Source organism: Arachis stenosperma, chromosome 3, assembly GCF_014773155.1.
Source record: "Arachis stenosperma cultivar V10309 chromosome 3, arast.V10309.gnm1.PFL2, whole genome shotgun sequence".
Classification (NCBI taxonomy): Eukaryota; Viridiplantae; Streptophyta; class Magnoliopsida; order Fabales; family Fabaceae; genus Arachis; species Arachis stenosperma.
In genome coordinates, this window is record NC_080379.1 from 155,853,409 (window position 1) to 155,873,907 (window position 20,499).

Below are 20,499 nucleotides of genomic sequence, written 5' to 3' on the forward strand. Positions count from 1 at the left end.
ATAAATGCCTGGAAAACCATACTATGACTTAAAAGAATTAAAGCTGTTGAAAGAAAAAATGGAGAATGAAGTTGAAAAATTAAAAAGATATTTAGAAACAACAGAAAGTGTAGAAATAAAAGAGGTTTTTGAAGATTTGAAAAATTATATTAAAGAAAAAGACAAACAGATAAAAAATTTTATATACAATAATCCATGCAAAAAAGAATATTATAAATTAAAATAAGATTGAAAAACTATAAAAATGAAATCAGAATTAGTAATAGTAGAAATTGTCAATACTTTTTATGAAATTATAAACTATAAAGTACCACCAACCAAATCTATACAAATTATAAACTTATTCGAAGTAAAATATAAAGAGTTAATAGAAATTTTGAAAAAGAAATTACATTTAAAAATTGGTATCAGAGCCAAGTTAACGATTAAGGGTAACACTTTCTCTTTAAACAACACTTTTAGTGACACGCTTTTAAATCAATAAAAGACAAAAATCTATAAATCTATACAAAAGTACATCTGTACAGTAGATAGACCCATAAATCTATTACGTAAAGAGTTACATAATAACCAACAGTACCTAAAGATGCGTTGACTTGGGATATTGATATTTTTTGTTTCGTGGAATAGATACAAGATATTGCTAAAATGTAATTAATAATTAATAAACTAACAATTTCTAATATATATATATATATTAATATAAAAAATAATACGAACGTTTTGGAGAAAATAAAGCCACCACGAAAAAGTTGGAAGAAAAGAAAAACACTAATGACTCCGTCTCCGTGTCAAAGTAAAAAAGAAGAAGAATAATTTAAAGCAGCTAAATATATCAATAAATCATGTTTAATTAACTGTTTTACTGCATAAGCGTAAATCTTCACATAATTAATCCGAGGAAAAAGGTACGATATTTAGGTTTCCGCCCAATTGACCTTGTGAAATTATAAAATAGACCCATCTCTTTTATTTATTTTTTCTTTATTTATTTGGGAGCGGCTTACGCAATTGGAAGTAGTAGTACTATTTTTTGACCTTTCGTTTTCTGGATCTAGGGTTTCTCTTTCTGACGACTCCGCTTCCTCAATTTTCATCATCATCATCAACAACAACAAAATCTTCAAATATCCCCCAAAATTATCAAACCCTAGCTAGCGCCACCAACAAATCTGAACACGCGAAACAAGAACCGTTCACGATCGGGGAGAGATTCGCGATCATCGACTGCTGTTAGGGTTCTTGGAAAAAAAAAACATTGATTTTTTTTCTTTTTCTCCCAGTCACCGTCGTCATCATCACCACCACCTTCAATCACGGATCTAAGACTTTACCCTGTGGAACAAAAAAAGTGGCCTTAATTATGATTTATTTTTTGTCATACATATCTCAGTTGCTGATAATGCGAAAATTCAGATGAATCTTAAAGCATTCTTGACGAGAAAACACTTTTTTGCCCCCTTTTACTTACACGGAATCTTGATGAAATTCCAAAGAATCTTGCTTGAGATTTGAAGGGAACGAAAAAAGAAAAAACAGAAATGTATAAATCGGTGGTGTACAAGGGGGATGTGGTGTTGGGTGAGGTTGATTTATACCCAGAAGAGAACAACAACAACTACTTGAAGCACAAGAACATCGATGTGAGAGAAATCAGAATAACTCACTTCTCGCAACCCAGTGAGAGGTGCCCACCACTTGCAGTGCTTCACACCGTCACATCTTGCGGTGTTTGCTTCAAAATGGAGTCAAAGAACTTGCAGACACAACAACAGGACGCGCTCTCACACTTGCACTCCTTGTGTATAAAGGAGAATAAGGTATATATTAACTAAACATGAACACTTGGTAAAAAGTTAAAAGCAGCAACACTAAAATCCCACCATGTTACAGAACAATTTGACTCTGGACAGAATCTGACAGGACTGCCACTGGAATCTTTGGATAATAAAACCAGTTGTGTTATTAATCTTTCAAGGGTTTTGTAATAATTTGCCTGAACTTACTAAATCTGCTGTTTTGAACCCAGATGCTGAAGGGGATTGGCTAATTAGTCAGTTAACACAAGACAACCTGTATTCAATGTTCCTTTTTAAACTGAACCGGGTTTCATGATGTTCAATGAGCCTATTTGATGAGGACTGTGTTTCTTGTTGATCTTGTACTGATGTTTGCAAGGGCTTGGTTGTTATGTGGAGAAGTATGAGATGATAGTGTAGTTTGGATCCTCTGGCTGACTGAATATTAAACTCAAGATATATTGAGAGATTTGGTTTCAGTAAAAAATGCACTAAATGTTTCTCTAACTTGAACTGATTGTTGAATTTGACGAGCTTGTGTCATCATGCAAATGATATGATTGAATAAAATATTTATGTGTGCCATTTACTTTGTATATTTTATTTCAGATTACTTGAATTTTACACATGATAATCTTTTCTTTTTTACTTTTTTTTTTTTTGGTCTCTGCAGACTGCTGTGATGCCACTAGGGGGAGGAGAAGAAATACATTTGGTTGCAATGTATTCGCGGCATAACGACAGGCCATGTTTTTGGGGATTCATTGTTGCCTCTGGACTCTATGATTCATGCCTTGTGATGTTAAACCTTAGATGTTTGGGTATAGTGTTTGATCTGGATGAAACACTTATAGTAGCAAATACAATGCGTTCATTTGAGGATAGAATTGAGGCACTCCAAAGGAAAATAAACTCCGAGGTAGATCTGCAACGAATTTCAGGCATGCAGGCTGAGGTCAAGCGCTACCTAGATGACAAGAATATATTAAAGCAATACGTTGAAAATGATCAAGTTGTTGATAATGGGAAAGTAATAAAAGTTCAATCTGAGATTGTTCCAGCATTATCTGACAGTCATCTACCTATAGTTCGACCTCTGATACGGTTACCAGAAAAGAACATTATTCTTACACGAATAAATCCGCAGGTATATAGTGTTCTATTATGAAATAAGTTAGTTATACCTGCTTTAACATTTCCGGATTGTGTGCTACCTGTTTTCAAATGATTTTCTAGTTACATGCTTATTTCTTTGTTGAGTCAAGTAAAAACTTGACACCTGACTTCTGCATCATACTATTGTTTGGATGACAAAGCAATGTGGTTTTTACTTTGAAGTGTTTTAAACTGTTCTTTGCTGCAATGCTTGATCTGATGATGTAAAGAAGAATAGAGATTATGTGAACTTATCTATGTTACTGACATATAGCATTATATTTGACCAAATCATTAGTCTAACAAAACTTGTGTTTGAAAAGATTCGTGATACAAGTGTCCTTGTGAGGCTGAGACCTGCGTGGGAAGATCTTCGTGGTTACCTGACAGCAAGAGGGCGCAAGCGTTTTGAGGTTTATGTTTGCACAATGGCTGAAAGGGATTATGCTCTAGAAATGTGGAGACTTCTTGATCCAGATCTGAATCTGATAAATTCTAAAGAACTATTAGATCGTATTGTGTGTGTTAAAGCTGGTAAGCAGCAAGCATGATTTTCTGTTCTGTTAGTTCTGTTTTTTACTTGTAACTTGTATAAAATTAAATGAAGCACCTAGGAAAAGTAAATCTTAAGGATTTAGACAGATAGCCTATCTTTTAAGTTCTCCCATCTACATTTGATGTGGAGATGTGCTTATTTATGCTTCGTTATTATACTATACTGTGTGTACTGCTCCTGCTGCTGTATCATTTATTTGAGATGTTGTTTTTGTTTTGGTAATATGATAATAGGTTTGAAAAAGTCATTATTCAACGTCTTCCAAGATGGTTTTTGCCATCCGAAGATGGCATTGGTCATTGATGATCGCTTGAAAGTTTGGGATGAGAAAGATCAACCACGGGTGCATGTTGTCCCTGCCTTTGCTCCATACTATGCCCCTCAAGCTGAAGTAAATTTGCTTTCTCATATCATTGGAAACTTGGTTGCATATATTAATTTTCATCTGTTCTTGGTTTTATGAACTAAATTAATCTACTTTTCATGTAGGCAAATAACGCTGTACCTGTCTTGTGTGTTGCAAGAAATGTAGCTTGCAATGTTAGGGGTGGCTTCTTTAAGTAAGAGTTGAACCTTTTAAAATTGATTTGTTCAGTTATTTTCACACCTGAAGTAAATGACAGGGGTAAGCAGGATTCAAGTACCTGACTGAAATATTGTGACAGGGACTTTGATGACGGTCTTTTACAAAAGGTTCCTCAAATTGCCTACGAAGATGATATAAAAGATATACCTTCTGCTCCTGATGTGAGCAATTATCTTGTTGCAGAGGTTAGTTTAGCTTTATATATAAGTATACTTGTGCTACTACCTCTAATATTCAGGGTTTATACTGTTCAGATTTAATTTTAACCAGAACTTGTATCATTAATTTTTTGTTATATGACATATTCATGTAATTTTGTTACTCAGGATGATGCATCTGCTCTTAATGGAAACAGAGATCCACTTTCATTTGATGGGATGGCAGATGCTGAGGTAGAAAGAAGATTAAAGGTATCAACCAGAGTTCTGAATGATCTTATGAGACTAGTTATATATGAAGCATTGCACCTGAAAAGTGTCTTATGTTTCTTTCTTGTTGTTAGGATGCAATATCTGCTGTGTCAGCCATTCCGGCAATAACTGCTAATCTCGATCCCAGGCTTACTACTTCTCTTCAGTACACAATGGCATCTTCTGGTTCAGGTCCGCTCCCAGCAGCACAAGCATCTATGATGCAATTTCCCAGTGTACAGTACCCTCAACAAGCAACACTAGTAAAGCCAATGGTTCAAACTGCCCCTTCAGAACCAAGTTTGCATGGTTCTCCTGCTAGAGAAGAAGGTGAAGTACCTGAATCAGAATTAGACCCAGACACAAGGCGTAGGCTTCTCATATTACAACATGGACAAGATACAAGGGAACACACACCTAGTGAGCCTTCTTTTCCCGTTAGACAGCCCGTGCAAGTTTCTGCCCCGCCACGTGTGCCACCACGTGGGGGATGGTTTCCTGTAGAAGAGGAGATTGGTCCCCAGCAGCTAAACAGGGTAGTACCTAGAGAATTCCCTGTAGATACCGAACCCTTGCGTATTGAGAAGCACCGACCGCCTCATCCGCCCTTTTTCCCTAAGGTTGATAATTCTGTTTCCCCCGATAGAGTTCTCCATGAGAGCCACCAAAGATTGCCAAAGGAGGTAATGATTATGTTTAAGTCTATAGCTTATAGTCTGAGGTTATGAAGTAGGGTCAGACTTATTAGTGGTACTCTGACATGGTGAACATTTTGTTGCAGATGTATCATAGAGATGATCGCACAAGATTAAGCCAAGCACCCTCTAGTTATCATTCTTTCTCCGGTAAGCTATATCACCTGGTACTGTGTTTGGTTGTTTCTCCAGCATTTTCACATTTGTTCCCCTTTTTTTTAAATATGCATTGGTGGTTTTTGGCTGCAGTTTTTTGGCTTTTATAACCTAATTTGAGTGGAATTTTGTTTTTGTTGGTATTGTCAATTAAGATGATTGCTTAAAAAAAAAAGTTCAGGTTGCTTTAGCATTTCTAATTAAGTTTGGTTTTTCAGTTAACTTGTGCTGTCACAGATTTATTTATGTATAATTTGCAACTATATCCATTTTTTTTAGTTGTTTCTTCAGATAATTCCTGTTGTTTTTCTTTATCCACATCTTCATGGGTCGTAAAACATTAAAGAAAAATTATATAAACCCAAAAATCTTTCCTATTCATATGACATTTTGTTGTGGTTGTTATGAAGGTGATGATAACTCCTTGAGTAGGTCATCTTCCAGCCACAAGGATCTTGAATCTGAAAGTCATTCTCCATTGTCCGCGGATACTCCAGTTGGTGTATTGCAGGAAATAGCACTGAAGTGTGGAACTAAGGTGAGCCAGTGTATTTATCTGTCAAAAAGTTAGATATTGTGATACTAATGTACTATTTAACATTTATTTCTTTTATGTGATCAGGTGGAATTTAAGTCATGTTTGGTTGCCAGCACAGAACTGCAGTTCTCCATTGAGGTATCTTTGATCCTGATAAGCAAAATTTTCTTATCACTTGTTGGCTACTTTGCTCAAATTTTCTTCATTTTTAGTTTTTGTTGTAACAAATTATGGTTACTTACAATTTTTTTTAAAATATAATATTAGGATTAATTTTCTTCTTTCTTGAATCTCTGAATTTGTCTGATATTTATTTCTACCTATGACTAATTTACCGGTAGAAATTGATTTTGTCTTACATATTGGACACTGTATTACTTAGTTGAGGTTGGGCGTCACAATGAATATATTTAGTTCAGAGTGTTGTCACTTGATGATATTGTTCAATTGCAGGCATGGTTTTCTGGAAGAAAAGTTGGTGAAGGATTTGGAAGATCTAGAAAGGAAGCCCAGCATAGAGCTGCTGAGCATTCTATTAAACAGTTGGCTGGTATGATATATTTTAGTTCTTGAAACGTAACTTGCTACGTCAATTTTGTGGAATATGTTTTTTCCAGTTAAGTAATATGATTAGGGAAAATGACTTGATTCCAAGGTAGGGTAAATATATTATTAGAGTTAAATGATAAGAATATAATTTACAAATTGAAATTCCAATAAGACACTAAACATCTTAAATATGTCATGTATGACCCTAGTACCTAGCAGTGGATGATAAAGGCCAATAATGATTAAACAATGTTATTTAAATGGCACATGTTGCTTGCTAACGTTTCTTGATGATTGTGTTCTTATATGAGCCTGCCCCTCCATAGGATGGAAAGATATGTTGGTAATTAATGTGGCTTGATAATTTTGGATGTGTTTGTAGATATATATTTGTCTCGTGCTAAGGCTGAAACTGGTTCTACATATGGAGATGTGAGTGGGTTTCAAGCAAATGACAACGGTTATGTGGGTAATATTAATTCTATTGGTAATCAGCCATTGTCTAAAGAAGAATCCTTCTCATTTTCAACTGCATCAGATCCATCAAGGGTTCTAGATCCAAGGTTGGAAGTTTCTAAGAGGTCAATGGGTTCTGTCTCTGCCCTCAAAGAATTGGTAAGATTTTAGTACATCAACCTCCAATTTGATCCCATAATATTTGTCGTTTGTGTTAACCATAACATCTGCATAAATTTCATCAGTGCATGATGGAGGGTCTTGGTGTCAGTTTTCAATCTCCGCCTGCTCCAGTTTCATTGAATCCAATTCAGAAAGATGAAATACATGCCCAGGTTAGTAAATGAATATGATTCAGTGATTGGAGCAAATCGTTTTTTTTTTAAATTAATTTTTTATAAAAGAAGAAATATTATTTAAGTATTAAGAAGGAAAGGTTATTAAAAGGCATGTTGGAGTAGAGACCCTGGATTTACAAAGGATTAGGATAGACAAAAAAATTACAACCCTGCTAATTTCGCAGGATAGTTATATCTCTTCCTAGCTGGTAGTTGTTTATATATGTGTTCTATTCATTTTCCTTTGTGGGGAATGTGAAGACTGTCATTTGCTGATCCCATGAAATATCAGAACTATTATTTTTATGATTCTTGCATTATTTGAAGAGTGACTGTTGGATGGAGCTTCTTTTTACTTTTTGGACTCTGGTCTCATGTAGGGAGGGGTAATGGTCTTTTTTATAACATACTTGTAGACTGTAGGGATTATAAACTGATAAGCAAGCCTTCTCTGCCTTCTACAATGTAATCCGCATTTGATGATATTGTTTAATTCAACTTTTTGTTGACAAAAAAAGGTAACAACCTTGTGGCATTTTTTTACACATGATTTCAGGTCGAAATAGATGGCCAAGTGTTTGGTGAAGGGATTGGATTAACATGGGATGAGGCTAAAATGCAGGTATCTTGTTTTATATAGTTACAAGATATTTTATTTTTTATGTGAGTTTTTTCTTTGCATTTGGGTAACTTTTTACATATGGAGCGCTAAGCTGCATTCTTTCTTCAGGCTGCCGAGAAGGCACTTGGAAGTCTAAGAACAATGCTTGGTCAAAGCATTCCGAAACGGCAGGGTTCTCCCAGGTATGCCGCTTTGACTACAGATCACGTATATTTAGTTCTTGCATACTTTCTGCTGCATATTGAGGTATTTACTCCGTGTATGTATATTAGTTTCCTGTGTTGTGTTTACTAGGTCCCTAGCATGTTGTTTGCACCTAGTGTAATTTAGTAGTCCATCTTCATAAAGCTGGTAGCAATATAGACCTGCTTGCAATCTATATGATATACTCTTGCAACCCATAACTTGAAATTGAAGTTTGTATGGTGGAGTAAATGGTACTTAGGCTGCTGCTGGCAGATAATCATCAAAGAAAATTTACTGGACAAACTGATATACAGATAAAATTGGTTTTAGTAGTGGGCTGTTTGTTTTTTTAATTAAAAAAAAAACTCACTATTATTATTAGTGTATTGAACTCAGGCTCTCCTTCTGAGGTTTAGTAAAACTCAGCCTGACTCCCCTTTATTTCTGATAATATACATTGGTCTTCTCTGAAATTTGGTAATATTACACTAGATTCTTTTGTAAACAGAACACTTACCTCCGCTAAAGTGAGGTCAGAATCCATTTCCCCAAATTTTCCAGAGGGGTCAATGTAATTATTATTCCTGGGCAATTCTACAACGATGTCCTTTAGTGATATTTCTTTAAAATCTCTCATGGTTTATAATTATTCTTGTGTGAATAGGCCAGTGCATGGTTTGCCAAATAAACGTTTGAAGCATGACTATCCCCGGACTCTCCAACGAATTCCTTCTTCTGCGAGATTTCCCAGGAATGCTCCTCCAGTTCCTTGATAAGAGTGACATGCTTTTCGTCTAACCTGTTGGTGTGGCCGTCGTTGGGGCATGTATATGTTAATGATTCGACATTTCTATCAGACGGCTGCTGCCTAAGTGGATGCTCTTGCCCTCGGTCTTTTTTTGTAACCGAGGCCAAAGCCAACAAGTAAAACACCCACTTTTTGTATCAATGTAAAGATTCTCACTGATCTTGGGTGAGATGGAAGATACTCCAAAGATGTTTGTAAGATATGCACACGTCGATCTACTACCAAGGCAAAACACATTCATATTTGGCTTTTGTGTGTATCTGGAAATGCTGGGGCCAGTTCACAAGACCAAGACCAAGATACATGAGACAAGCCCCTGTCTTACATCACATGCATTTCTGTGATTTGTATACTTGTTGGTGCAGCATATCAGAGTTTAGGCTTTATTGGAATTGAGAGCATTGATTCAGCATTTAATGGTACAAGCCATTCGGTACAGTACAGGTCTCTGATTAATGGAGTAGGTTTTCACGAATCTAACCGGTTAATAGGTTTTTCATCCAACTAATTTTACCATCATCCACCTCTCTTGAAGATACTGACAGAGTTTGAGGTTGGTGAATTTGGATTAGGACTTTAAGGGAGTGTTTCTAGTCCGTTTTATTCTTTTTTCTTTTGTCCCGGGTGGGAGGTGGGGGAAAGAAATCAATCAATCCAAATAATGGGATTGATTTTGAATTGACTCGATTGATTGCTTTATATCTAAAATTTTTGTAAAATACAAATTAATAACTCGGAAATTCATGTACCACAAAAAATTGCTTTAGAGGTTATTAAAGTGAACTTAAATTGTTTTATGCCAAAAAAAATGCTATACAGTATAATCAACGTAAAGATTTTGGTGATTTCACTTGAAGTGATATTTATCAGCAAATGCTCAAATCTGTACTCCAAATTTCATGGCTGGGTCAAACTGAGTCAGAATAGTTCTTTAGATTTCAATCTAATCAAATTCTAAACTAGATAATGTGCACCATGTTGGTTTCTAATTTGATGAAATATTGTGCTATTCACCCAGATTATTTGAGGAGAATTTAAAGTTATGTTTCTTAAACGTAACCATTTAAAAAAATGAATAAAAATATACGCTAAAGACTATAGATGAGACAAAAGTAAACCAAGAAAATTTTAAAATATCTTGATATGGCTCAAAGATTGAATCGGCTATTTTTTTTTTAGAGATGAAGGAATATTGTGTGTAATCTAGTGTAATAGTTTATTACTGAGTTTTTTCTAGGTGAATCTAATATGGATTTTAATTTTTTGTTTAAATTTTAATTAACAAGTTGGAGTCAAGGGATAATAAAATGGATTTAAATTTTTTGTTTAAATTTTAATTAACAAGTTGGAGTCTCAAATTTGAGAAATAATAAAATTTGTAAAGAAATTTGATAATTAGATTTTACGGTGTACAAATCAAAAAATCCCTTAAAATAATCTTTAATATTAGATTAATTTAAATGTAACTCTAGTCAATTAATTTAATTTTTTATTTTTTTTATTTGGTTAGTCATAAAAAAAATAAGAGGATCCAAATAACACATAAAAAATTTAAAATAAAAATAACAAATCAAATCCTCAAATTTATATATTAAAATAAAAATTAAAAATAACAAATTTGAGACTCATATTTGTAGTCATCACATAAAAAAAAAAAAAACTCGCCAAATTTTAACATTGCTAAAAAACATCGTTGGAAGGCCAACATTAAAATTAAAAAGCAGATTGTATCAGCAAGTCAAAATTGTCCTTTTCTTATCTAATATTTTGTTGTTTTGTCATAAAGTGACAGCCATACAACTTGTAATCTCTCAAATTCCGATACAACAGTTAAAAAATTATTTTCAGTTTGTTTTAGAGTTTAATTTTAGAATTATTCTGCATAGAAGTATTTTTTTATACAAATTTTTATAAGTCCGTTTTATATTGTTAGTGCACGTTCTTTTTCTTCTTCGTTATTTTTCTATTTTGTTATCATTGTCATCAACACCACCTCTTCTTCCTCCTCCTCCTCTCCTTTTCTTTTTTCATTAGAATTTCTTCTCCTCTTTTTTTTTCTCTTTCTCCTCCATCTTCAGTTATCTTGTTGTTGAAGATAATGAATAATTCAGACTCAGATTGTCAATTGAATCAGAACGAAATTGATTATTATTTTAAATCCAATCAAATGACTAAGATGTGGTTCAATTCAAAAGAAAAAAATGTAGTATTAGAGGAAATATTTTTCTGTATTTGCAGCAAATTTGGATACAACACGAAGATATTTGAGTGTATTTTTATTCTTATAAGTTTTGCATAATTCAAAATTTTTCTTCTTCCTCCTTCTCATCTTTTGCTGCTTTTTTCTTATTTATCTTTTTCTTTTTGTTTTACCTTTAGAAGTTTTTTCTTGTTTTAATCTTTTAACAAGAAAAAAAAAACAAACAAAGAAGAAAAAGAAACACATAATGCTACAAAATTACTTGAAAGATGATGAACTTACATTTATTTAACTAAAAGAAAGAAAGAAAAAACTAAAAAAAGAAGAAGAAAAAATACAGCATTAGATGAAACATTTTTTTCTATTTGTAGCAAATTTAGGTATAACACGAAGATATTTGGGTGTATTTTAAGAATTTTGGGTATATTTTTATTCTAATAAGTTATACATAATTCAAAACTCTTCCTCCTCCTTCTCCTCATCTTCTGTTACTTCTTCTTCTTGTTTTTCATCATCATCATCACCATCTTTTTTTTCTTATTCATCTTTTCCTTTTTGTTTTACCTTCTCAAGTTTCTTCTTGTTTTACTCTCTTAACAAGAATAAAAACAAAAAATCAAACAAAGAAGAAGAAAAAACACATAATGCTGTAAAATTACTTGAAAGATGATGAATTTACATTCATTTAACTAAAAGAAAGAAAGAAATAAGAAAAAAAAGGAAAAAAATGCAATATTGGAGAAATTTTTTTCTGTATTTGCACCAAATTTAGGTGTAACACGAAGATATTTGAGTGTATTTTTATTCTGATAAGTTCTGCATAATTCAAAACTCTTCCTCTTCTTTCTTCTCATCTTCTACTGCTTTTTCTTTATATTCTCATAATTTTTTTTGAGAGAAAAAAAATACATAATGTTGCAAAATAAATAGAAAGAAAAGAAGGAAAAAAATATAGCAATAACAATAGTAAAAAAATATATTAAAGATGAAACACGTGAAAAAAAAAGGAAAAAAACGCAAAAAAGAAGGAGAAAAAGAAGGAAGAGGAAGAAGAGGAGGAAAAGCGCGAAGCGCGCTATAGAAACCATCTAGTAGCGCGCATGTTGACACGCTCGTATAGATGAGCGTCATTTTTATTGAGTTTGACCCAACTTGTATGACTTGTAATATGTAACACTTCTCTTAATTTTAATATATTGACGATATAAAATGTTTTATACAATTGTTCAATCACATTCATTTTTTTATATCACTATTTATGTAATTAATATAAAAAAATAATTATTTTGATTAATATAAAACTATTTTACGCTACCAGCACAACAAAATTAAACTTTTGCTTCTATTTCTGAATCCATCAAAGTAATTTTGACTTGCAAAAACAATTTTGGGATGTATTGCACTATTTTAAATTTTTAATCCCTTCTGTACTTTTGTGTGTGTGCTTTTTTTTGGGTAAGTGAATTGGACAACCCCAATCCTAAGTATCTCAATGAATTGGACAACCCCAATCCTAGGTACACAATACACACCCACACACTCCTCACATACATGGGCCTGATATATTGGTCTGTGACTGACTTCTATCTGAAAAGCCCAAATGAACAAATTAAGGAGAAAAAATCCAAGTCCAAAAAAAAAAGGAGGAAAAATAAAAGAAACAGGAGGAGGAGAAAGACATGCTGAACAGAACAGAGTATCCAACTTCCAGTGTTTAGTGCTCGCTGCCGTGTTCCTCTTCCACCATAGCAGTGCACAACACCACTTCAGAAACCGTTTCCTTCGATGTTTGAATGAATTCTTCACCAAAAATGAGGCTTCTCAACAACCTGCTAACAAAGACACTTGTGTGTTTTGTCTCTTCCACCGCCGCAACCTCACACTCTCCAGCTCCCACTTTCTCCCGAACTTCCCCTCCCATCAAAATATTCTCCTCATTTTCCCATGAAGGTTCGATTTTGATCCCACCCACGAAGACCCATCTCTATGCTTCCTTCTTCTGCACCCACGTTCGCCTCTACGTGGCCTGTGGCAGGTTCTGCAAAGCCTCTCGGGCTTTATCTTCCATGCGTGGACTTGGTTTTGATGGAGAACGGACGGAGGGGTGGCATCAGGCCGGATATTGTTACCTACAATACTTTGCTCAAAGCTTTTTGTAAGATGGGCAACCTTGTGAGGGCCGAGTCTCTTCTCAGTGAGATTTTGGGGTTTCAGAATGATGAAGAAACTGGTCAATTGGAAAACCGTCTTGTCGAAACTAAGGCTGAGATAAGAGACTTGCAGCCAACACCTTCTACGTACACAACAGTAATTGATGCATATGCTAAGCATAGTGGAATTGAAGAATCCCTTTCTCTCTATGAGCGAATGATTATGATTTATGAATGGGATCATGCCTGATGTGGTTACTTGTAGTTCAATTATTTATGGACTTTGCAGGCATGGCAAATTGGATGAAGCGGCAATGCTACTGAGAGAGATGTACATAATGGGTTTAGAGTTTAGACCCTAATCATGTCTCGTACTCTACAGTTTTCAATTCCTTGTTCAAATCGGGGAGGATAATGGAAGCTTTTAATCTTCAAGGCCAAATGGTTGTTCGGGGCTTATCTTTTGATATAGTTATGTACACAATTGTGATGGATGGGCTTTTTAAGGTTGGAACTGAGGATATGTTTCAAACAATTTTAATGTTCAATCTTGTCCCAAACTGTGTTGCTTATTCAGCATTGCTCGATGGCTATTGCAAGGTAGGAGACATGGAACGTGCAGAGTTAGTGTTACAAAACATGGACAAGGAACACGTTCTTCCAAATGTTGTTACTTTTTCTTCTATTATGAATGGTTGATGTGTTAGGGAAGATGATTGAAGGGAACATTGTGCCTAATACTTTTGTTTATGCAATTTTAATCGATAGCTATTTTAAGGCAGGCTAACAGGAAGCTGCTGCTCGCTTTTATAAGGAAATGAAATCACAGGGATTAGAGGAAAACAATGTAATATTTGATATCTTGCTTAAAAACTTGAAAAGAGTTGGAAGAATGGAGGAAGCTGAGTCATTAATTAAAGATATGTGTTCTTGGGGTCTTTGCCCAGATATTGTTAACTACACTTCTCTGATAGATGGCTACTTTAATGATGGGAATGAATCAGCTGCAGTCTCCATAATCCAGGAAATGACAGAGAAAAGCACAGAGTTTGATGTTGTTGCATATAATGCTTTGATTAAGGGGCTTTTGAAGCTTGGGAAATATGATCCGCAGTCTGTGTTTTCAAAAATGATAGAGTTGGGTTTAGCTCCAGATTGTACTACATATAATACTCTACTTAACACACACTGCATAAAAGGGAACACTGAAGGCGCTCTGGGTCTCTTGACTGAGATGAAGAGCAACGGGGTAATGCCAAATGCAGTCACTTTTAACATTCTGATTGGTGGGCTTTCTAAAGCTGGTGAATTTGAAAAGGCAATGGATGTTTTGAGTGAAATGTTAGTTATGGGGCTTGTTCCTATGCCAGTTACTCAGAAATTTATGCTTAAAGCTGCCTCAAGGAATAGAAGAGCAAATGCGATTTTGCAAATTCACAAGATGCTTGTGGATAGTGGCCTCACACTCAACCAGACTGTGTAATTGTGTATAACACTCTAATGACCGAACTCTGCAGGTTAGGAATGACTAAGAAAGCAAATGCAGTGCTCACTGAAATGGTGGCAAGTGGAATTTTAGCTGATGTTGTTACTTATAATGCCCTTATTCGTGGTTACATTGTAGGAAGTCATGTGGACAAGGCATTCAATACTTATGTGTTGGCTGATGGAATCTCTCCAAACATTACCAATTATAATACCCTTTTAGGAGGTCTTTCAACTTCTGATTTGATGAGACAGGCAGAGAAATTAGTTAGCGAGATGAAAGAAAGAGGACTGACACTGAATGCCACCACTTAATATTTTGGTTTTTGGCCATGGTAGAGCTGGAAACAAACAGGATGCTATTAAGCTCTATTGTGAAATGATAATCAAAGGTTTTGTTCCCACTGTTGGCACCTATAACGCTCTTATTAATGATTATGCAAAAGCAGGAAAAATGCGCCATGCTAGAGTACTTTTGAATGAAATGCTGACAAGGGGAAGAATTCCTAATTCTTCAACATACGACATTCTAATCTGCGGATGGTGCAAATTGTCCTGCGAGCCAGAGATGGATAGGGAACTTAGAATGTCATATCGGCCTGAAGCGAAAAAGTTGCTGATTGAAATGTGTGAGAAAGGACATGTGCCATCAGATAGCACAATCTCATATATCAGTTCAAATTTTTCTTTACCAGGAAAAGAGTCTGATGCTCAAAAGTTATTGAAGCTATTTACCGAAGGGAAGAATAGCTGAAAAATGGTCTAAAAAGTGGGTCTTAATGTTAATCCTTGAAGTGGACTGAGGAAGTTGGAGGACTGCCAATATCTTTTCTAAATTGGCACTGAAATCAAAGTCTTCCCAATCAAAATCCCAATCCTCACATTTACTTCCATCACAACTTGACTACTATTGTGTTGCATCACCAGAATAATAATCTTGGATGAAGTGCTGATAATAACTTGCCATCAAAAAGATAAAAGAAAAAAAATGGCACTCATGTAGAATGAGGTAGATCTACAATGAATGTTGTGTGTGATGGCAGTGATCAATTGGTACTGAGATGACAACTTTATACTGAAGCAGGTACCAAAGGTTCATCCTGAGATTGTTCCAGCATTCTCAGATCATCATCAAGAAGCCACAAACACCTACAATGAGATTGCAGGATAGAGCGCACAGTTCTGACTCGTGTCTATTTGCAGGTATGTAGTTCTTTTTCCAATTATATGATTGAATCCTTATCTCTAGCCTGCAAATCTTGGACTGCACAACTTTAAAATCTTGCCACTGTTTCTTTCGAATTTGGAAAAATAATTTGATGAGATTCTTTTGCAGTGTAATCACCTATGAAGAGCATAACTTACCTTGTGATATTGTGTCATGCAGGAATATCTGCATACTCTTGCTACTCCTACTGCTTGGTATTCCTGGAATGCAGGCTTCTCCTGTTCCTTGGAATGCCTACCATGTTTTTCTTTCTACTTCAGAGTGTGGCTGGTGTTGGCTCATGCATATCAGAATATGTTACTCGCCATGCGTGTTGTTTTTTGCAACCGAATCCAGAGCCAACGTAGAGCTCCCACTTCCTGCATCAGATGAAGATCCTCAGACAAATAAAGGTTGATATCTGAAAAGAATTTGGAAGATATTCACATCTTATGCTCATTCTCTCAATGCATGCTTGGAATTGGATCTAGAAGATGCAATGAGGTAGCCCTCACATACATTTTTATCTTTTTAATGCACATCTTGGTAGCATAGTTAGAAATTGGAATTAACATCAATTCAACATTCTAACATTTCAGTCACAATAATACACTTTGTTGATCAATACGTATTCTAGCAATGTTCACATCATTCATTAAGTTAACCAGCTTATAGCGAATTTGATTAAACGGTGTATCATGTCAAATTAATATTCCGTCCTTGTAAAGAAAATTGCAGTTAATTGTTGCAATTTTTATTAAGTTCCATTACTTGCTTAGTTTCACCAATATTTGGTGTTTATGATTATTCATTCCAGACAATTGGAATTAATCTATACAAGGTGTATTATAGTTTTTATCATCATCCCCTTCCACCTTCAAAAGTCAAAACTCCCCTTCCCAACAGAAAAAGAAAAGAAACATAATCATCATCAATAATTAAACAACAAATTAATTAAATTCGATGGAAGTTATGCATATTTAATGATATTCATACCTAATTGAATTGATCAAGTGCTAATCCAAGTATTAAAAATATCTCAACAGCACATATCCGTAAAATTTCTCTACATTCGTGTGCAAAAAAGACAGCATCGTTGCATTTCAGTTTTAAATATATACATATCGAATTTTAACTGAGCATTGGTTCATCTTTCCATTCCCCTACCAAAATAATGATAATAACAAATTAACAATATGATAAAAGTTGTTATGAGATGTAAAAGTGATTCTTTCTTTTATTGAAAAAAATTAATTTTTATACACTATTAATATAAAAGAGTTTTACACAAATAATAACAATATACTTTTACGATAATTAAAAACAATTAATTTTTAAAATATATCATTTTAAAAATTCTCTAAATATATAAATCTAATTTGATAATATTTTAAAGGGAAATAAATGAATAGTTAACTTATTTCCATTTATTTTCAATTCTTTTCAGCGTTGGGTATTTATTTGTCAAATAAACGTTCAGCAGCTGTCTCTCTTTCTCTGAATACAATAATTCAATTAAGCTAAGCAAACGAAGCACCCATCATCTTTGTACAGAAGAGAGAGAGAACAAAAACAGCATAGAGACAGAAGACATGTCTGCCTTTGATACCTTCAGCGTCGACTCCGATCACCATCAAAACCACGCCGACGAAGACAACTTCTCCGGATACGGCGGCTACTCCAGCTTCTCCGGCGGTGATGTCCCCGTCGTCGACCACACTTCTCCGGCTGCATCGCCGGACATCTTCGGGTTCAGCGATCCGGATCCAAGCTACTCCCAGTCTCCCTTCGAACCGGTGCATGTAGCAGAAAACGGTAACGGCAACGGCTACCACGACGACGGCGTTTTCGTCTCAGACGGACCGGTGCTTCCAGCGCCCGCAGAGATGGGACCGGAGGAAGGTTACGCCCTTCGTGAGTGGCGCCGGTGAGTGTTTCGGATTTTTCTCTCTCTATCTCTCTCGTCTCGCTTTGTTGATTAGAATTTGTTTTTGTGAAATTGTCAGATCTCGTCTGAATCTGCTTAGATCTAACTTGATTTTGCTCTAAGTCGGAAGTTTAGTGCAATGCTTGATCCCGAAGTTCGGTCTTTCAATTGAGTTTTCTGTGATCAGCTAGGATCAGAAAGAAAGCGAATTGACTAGTCCTAATTCATTCCAAGTTCACTTCAATTCGTTACTTGAGCTGTGTGTATTATATAAGATGATTTCTCTCTCTCTCTCTCTCTCTCTCTCTCTCTCTCTCAAGCTGAAAATTCTTATCAATGTTGATCAGTTTTTACTGTAAGTAGGAACAGGTTTGCTTGAACTTGTTATGGAGATTATATATAGTATCACTTTCAATTACAGCGAGCTTTTTCCCTTGGAAGTTAGATCTCTATAGTTATTGCATGGTGAGGGGCTTTTGAGGTTTAAGTCGCTATCAAATTTTAGTTGTTGGATAGGGTCATAGGACCTCTTAGTCAAAGCTGATTCTAGAGCTTCATGATCTTTCTTATATTCCATTATGTTGGAGTAAGTGATGGGGCCATGGGGGAGTGGTAATTGTTGATTGTTTGGAGTGGAATGATCATACCCTAGTTGACAATATTTGACTAGTTTATGGAAGTAATTTATGAAATAACATGACATTGATAAAGCTTGATGAGGATTGCATCAAGTCCTCCTGACAGTTTATTCTTAGGTTTTGTGTTTGGTTATCTGGGGAAAATTATTTTTGAACTTAATGGTAGTACAAATGTGTTGCTTACAATATGATCTTAGGTCAATTAAGGTCAATTACATGTTTGTGGAACTCAGTTGTGAACAAAAATGAATTCCTTATGCAGGCAAAATGCCATTCAGTTAGAGGAGAAGGAGAAAAGGGAGAAAGAAATGAGATCGAAGATTATTGAGGAAGCTGAGGAATATAAGGTGGCTTTCTATGAGAAAAGGAAGCTTAATGTTGAGACTAACAAGGTTCAAAACAGAGAAAGGGAGAAGGTAAAACATCATCATCATCATCATCATTGTTCACTTCCTTCCTGTCTTCTAATTCTATAATAAAATTCGCTTATGGAACAGCTATACTTAGCTAATCAAGAGAAGTTCCACAAAGAGGCCGACAAAAATTACTGGAAAGCAATTGGGGAGATCATTCCCCGTGAGGTTCCCAACATTGAAAAGAGGAGAGGCAAGAAGGATAAGGATAAGGAGAATAAGCCATCAATTACAGTTATCCAAGGCCCAAAACCCGGCAAACCCACGGATCTTGCAAGGATGCGGCAGATACTGTTGAAGCTGAAACACACACCACCCCCTCACATGATGCCGCCTCCACCTGCACCTGCCAAAGGCCCCAAAGATGGCAAGGATGCAAAAGAAACAGCATCTAAAGATGGGAAGCCTGCACCAGAAGGTGCACCTGCATCGCAACCGAAGGATGCTGCCACCAATAATGGCACTGCAGAGGTACCCCAAAAAGAAGCTCCTTCCACTGAGGAGCAATCTGCTACATAATTCTGCACATCACTTTGGCTCTCTCAGAACCTCATTTCTGCTGTCGCCCTTCTCAGTGAAGTCTTTGCGGATATCTTTTGTTCTTCTCTTTAGTTTCTATGGCTCATTGGTTCGCTATTTTTATATTTTTCATTTTTACAACATTATGATTTTGTATCTATCAAAATCCATTATTTTTTACTTGCTTTGACCTTTGACCATGGAAATTCGGTGTTCATCGGTTTTGATACAACGAGAATTTGTTTCATATTTGTGTGATTATGGGTTTTACTTCGGGTGTCGTTTGTTTTAATTGCTTTCTTTGTATCGGATTTTCTGTCTGGTCTGTTTCTTATATTATTTGCAAGTATTCAACAATCTCGGGTTTTACTTTGCTCTCTCTCTCCCCGTTGTTTACTTTACCAATACCTATTTTCACTATTACTAATCTACTATAGCCACTTGCCAACATGGATACAAAGTTTAAAAATAAAAATATTAAAAAATATTTTTCATCCATAAATCTTAGATATTTTTCTCATTGTTTTGAAATTAATTCTAAATCCTAATAACAAAGTTTGATAAACTAGAATATAAACATTCAATGTTTCACTCTTTTAGTACGAAATATTGTATATTTATTTTATATATTTTTTTTTTTTGCACCAAGGTATCCATCCTCCAGTTTGTATCGAATTTGAGAAAGATGGTTAAAGAACACATACCTTTATCCGTCTGTGCCAACTTGCGTTGGTTTTTATTTTATAATTATAATGTGGAACTGGGAAAGTAAATAAAGTTTTTTGGTACAGCATTTTTACAATTTTTGTTTCATTTTTTTGGTGGGTGTGGTTACTGGTTCATCTGGTTCATGCTTAATTGATTTGTTTTTTTTCTTTTTCTTTTTATTGTCATGGGTAAATAGAGCCGAAGCCCACAACCAACCAAAACAACACAATAATATTGGGATACGCTCCTCCAAAATGATAAATCAAGAGATTAATTATTTTTAAATTAAAATAATAAAATTCATATAGGATAAAAATTATAAATTTAATGATGATGAATCCCTTTATTTTATTACGATCTTCTCACGTCTAAATTCATAATTATCTCGAGCTTGTGAT

At 35.0% G+C, this 20,499-nt stretch overlaps 2 protein-coding genes and 1 pseudogene across 4 annotated transcripts; all 3 read left to right on the top strand.

Annotated features, from left to right (window-relative positions):
* The first annotated feature begins 1,541 nt into the window (after positions 1-1,541).
* On the top strand, positions 1,542-9,687 carry LOC130968294 (RNA polymerase II C-terminal domain phosphatase-like 1). Of its 3 annotated transcripts, none has more exons than XR_009081577.1 (17): positions 1,542-1,820; positions 2,473-2,946; positions 3,278-3,488; positions 3,744-3,901; positions 4,000-4,070; positions 4,176-4,281; positions 4,423-4,506; positions 4,599-5,189; positions 5,288-5,351; positions 5,768-5,895; positions 5,980-6,033; positions 6,349-6,445; positions 6,827-6,909; positions 6,983-7,059; positions 7,146-7,235; positions 7,795-7,860; positions 7,969-8,039. XR_009081577.1 is itself a non-coding variant. In XM_057893487.1 (17 exons), the coding sequence occupies exons 1-17, from the start codon at positions 1,542-1,544 to the stop codon at positions 8,817-8,819; spliced, it is 2,889 nt and encodes a 962-aa protein (XP_057749470.1). In that variant the 3' UTR covers positions 8,820-9,687. The 3 variants fall into 3 exon arrangements, 1 of the variants encoding a protein (XP_057749470.1); XR_009081578.1 differs by having other exon boundaries at positions 6,827-6,876; XM_057893487.1 differs by adding an exon at positions 8,711-9,687 and having other exon boundaries at positions 6,827-7,059; positions 7,969-8,042.
* Positions 9,688-12,780: 3,093 nt separating this feature from the next.
* LOC130968853 (pentatricopeptide repeat-containing protein At5g14770, mitochondrial-like) lies at positions 12,781-16,528 on the top strand (annotated as a pseudogene).
* Positions 16,529-17,368: 840 nt separating this feature from the next.
* LOC130968854 (clathrin light chain 1-like) lies at positions 17,369-19,651 on the top strand. Its single transcript, XM_057894329.1, has 3 exons — positions 17,369-17,823; positions 18,724-18,877; positions 18,959-19,651. Exons 1-3 carry the CDS (start codon positions 17,489-17,491, stop codon positions 19,391-19,393), a joined length of 924 nt encoding a protein of 307 aa, XP_057750312.1. The 5' UTR covers positions 17,369-17,488; the 3' UTR covers positions 19,394-19,651.
* The last annotated feature ends 848 nt before the right edge of the window (positions 19,652-20,499 follow it).

Excerpts from the sequence above, each read along its gene's own strand:
- LOC130968294 (XM_057893487.1), top strand. The coding sequence starts at position 1,542 with ATGTATAAATCGGTGGTGTACAAGGGGGATGTGGTGTTGGGTGAGGTT. Across the intron at positions 4,071-4,175 it reads GTTAGGGGTGGCTTCTTTAA|GGACTTTGATGACGGTCTTT; the intron begins GTAAGAGTTGAA and ends ATATTGTGACAG. Across the intron at positions 7,236-7,794 it reads AAGATGAAATACATGCCCAG|GTCGAAATAGATGGCCAAGT; the intron begins GTTAGTAAATGA and ends ACATGATTTCAG.
- LOC130968854 (XM_057894329.1), top strand. The coding sequence starts at position 17,489 with ATGTCTGCCTTTGATACCTTCAGCGTCGACTCCGATCACCATCAAAAC. Across the intron at positions 17,824-18,723 it reads GCCCTTCGTGAGTGGCGCCG|GCAAAATGCCATTCAGTTAG; the intron begins GTGAGTGTTTCG and ends TTCCTTATGCAG. Across the intron at positions 18,878-18,958 it reads AAAACAGAGAAAGGGAGAAG|CTATACTTAGCTAATCAAGA; the intron begins GTAAAACATCAT and ends CTTATGGAACAG.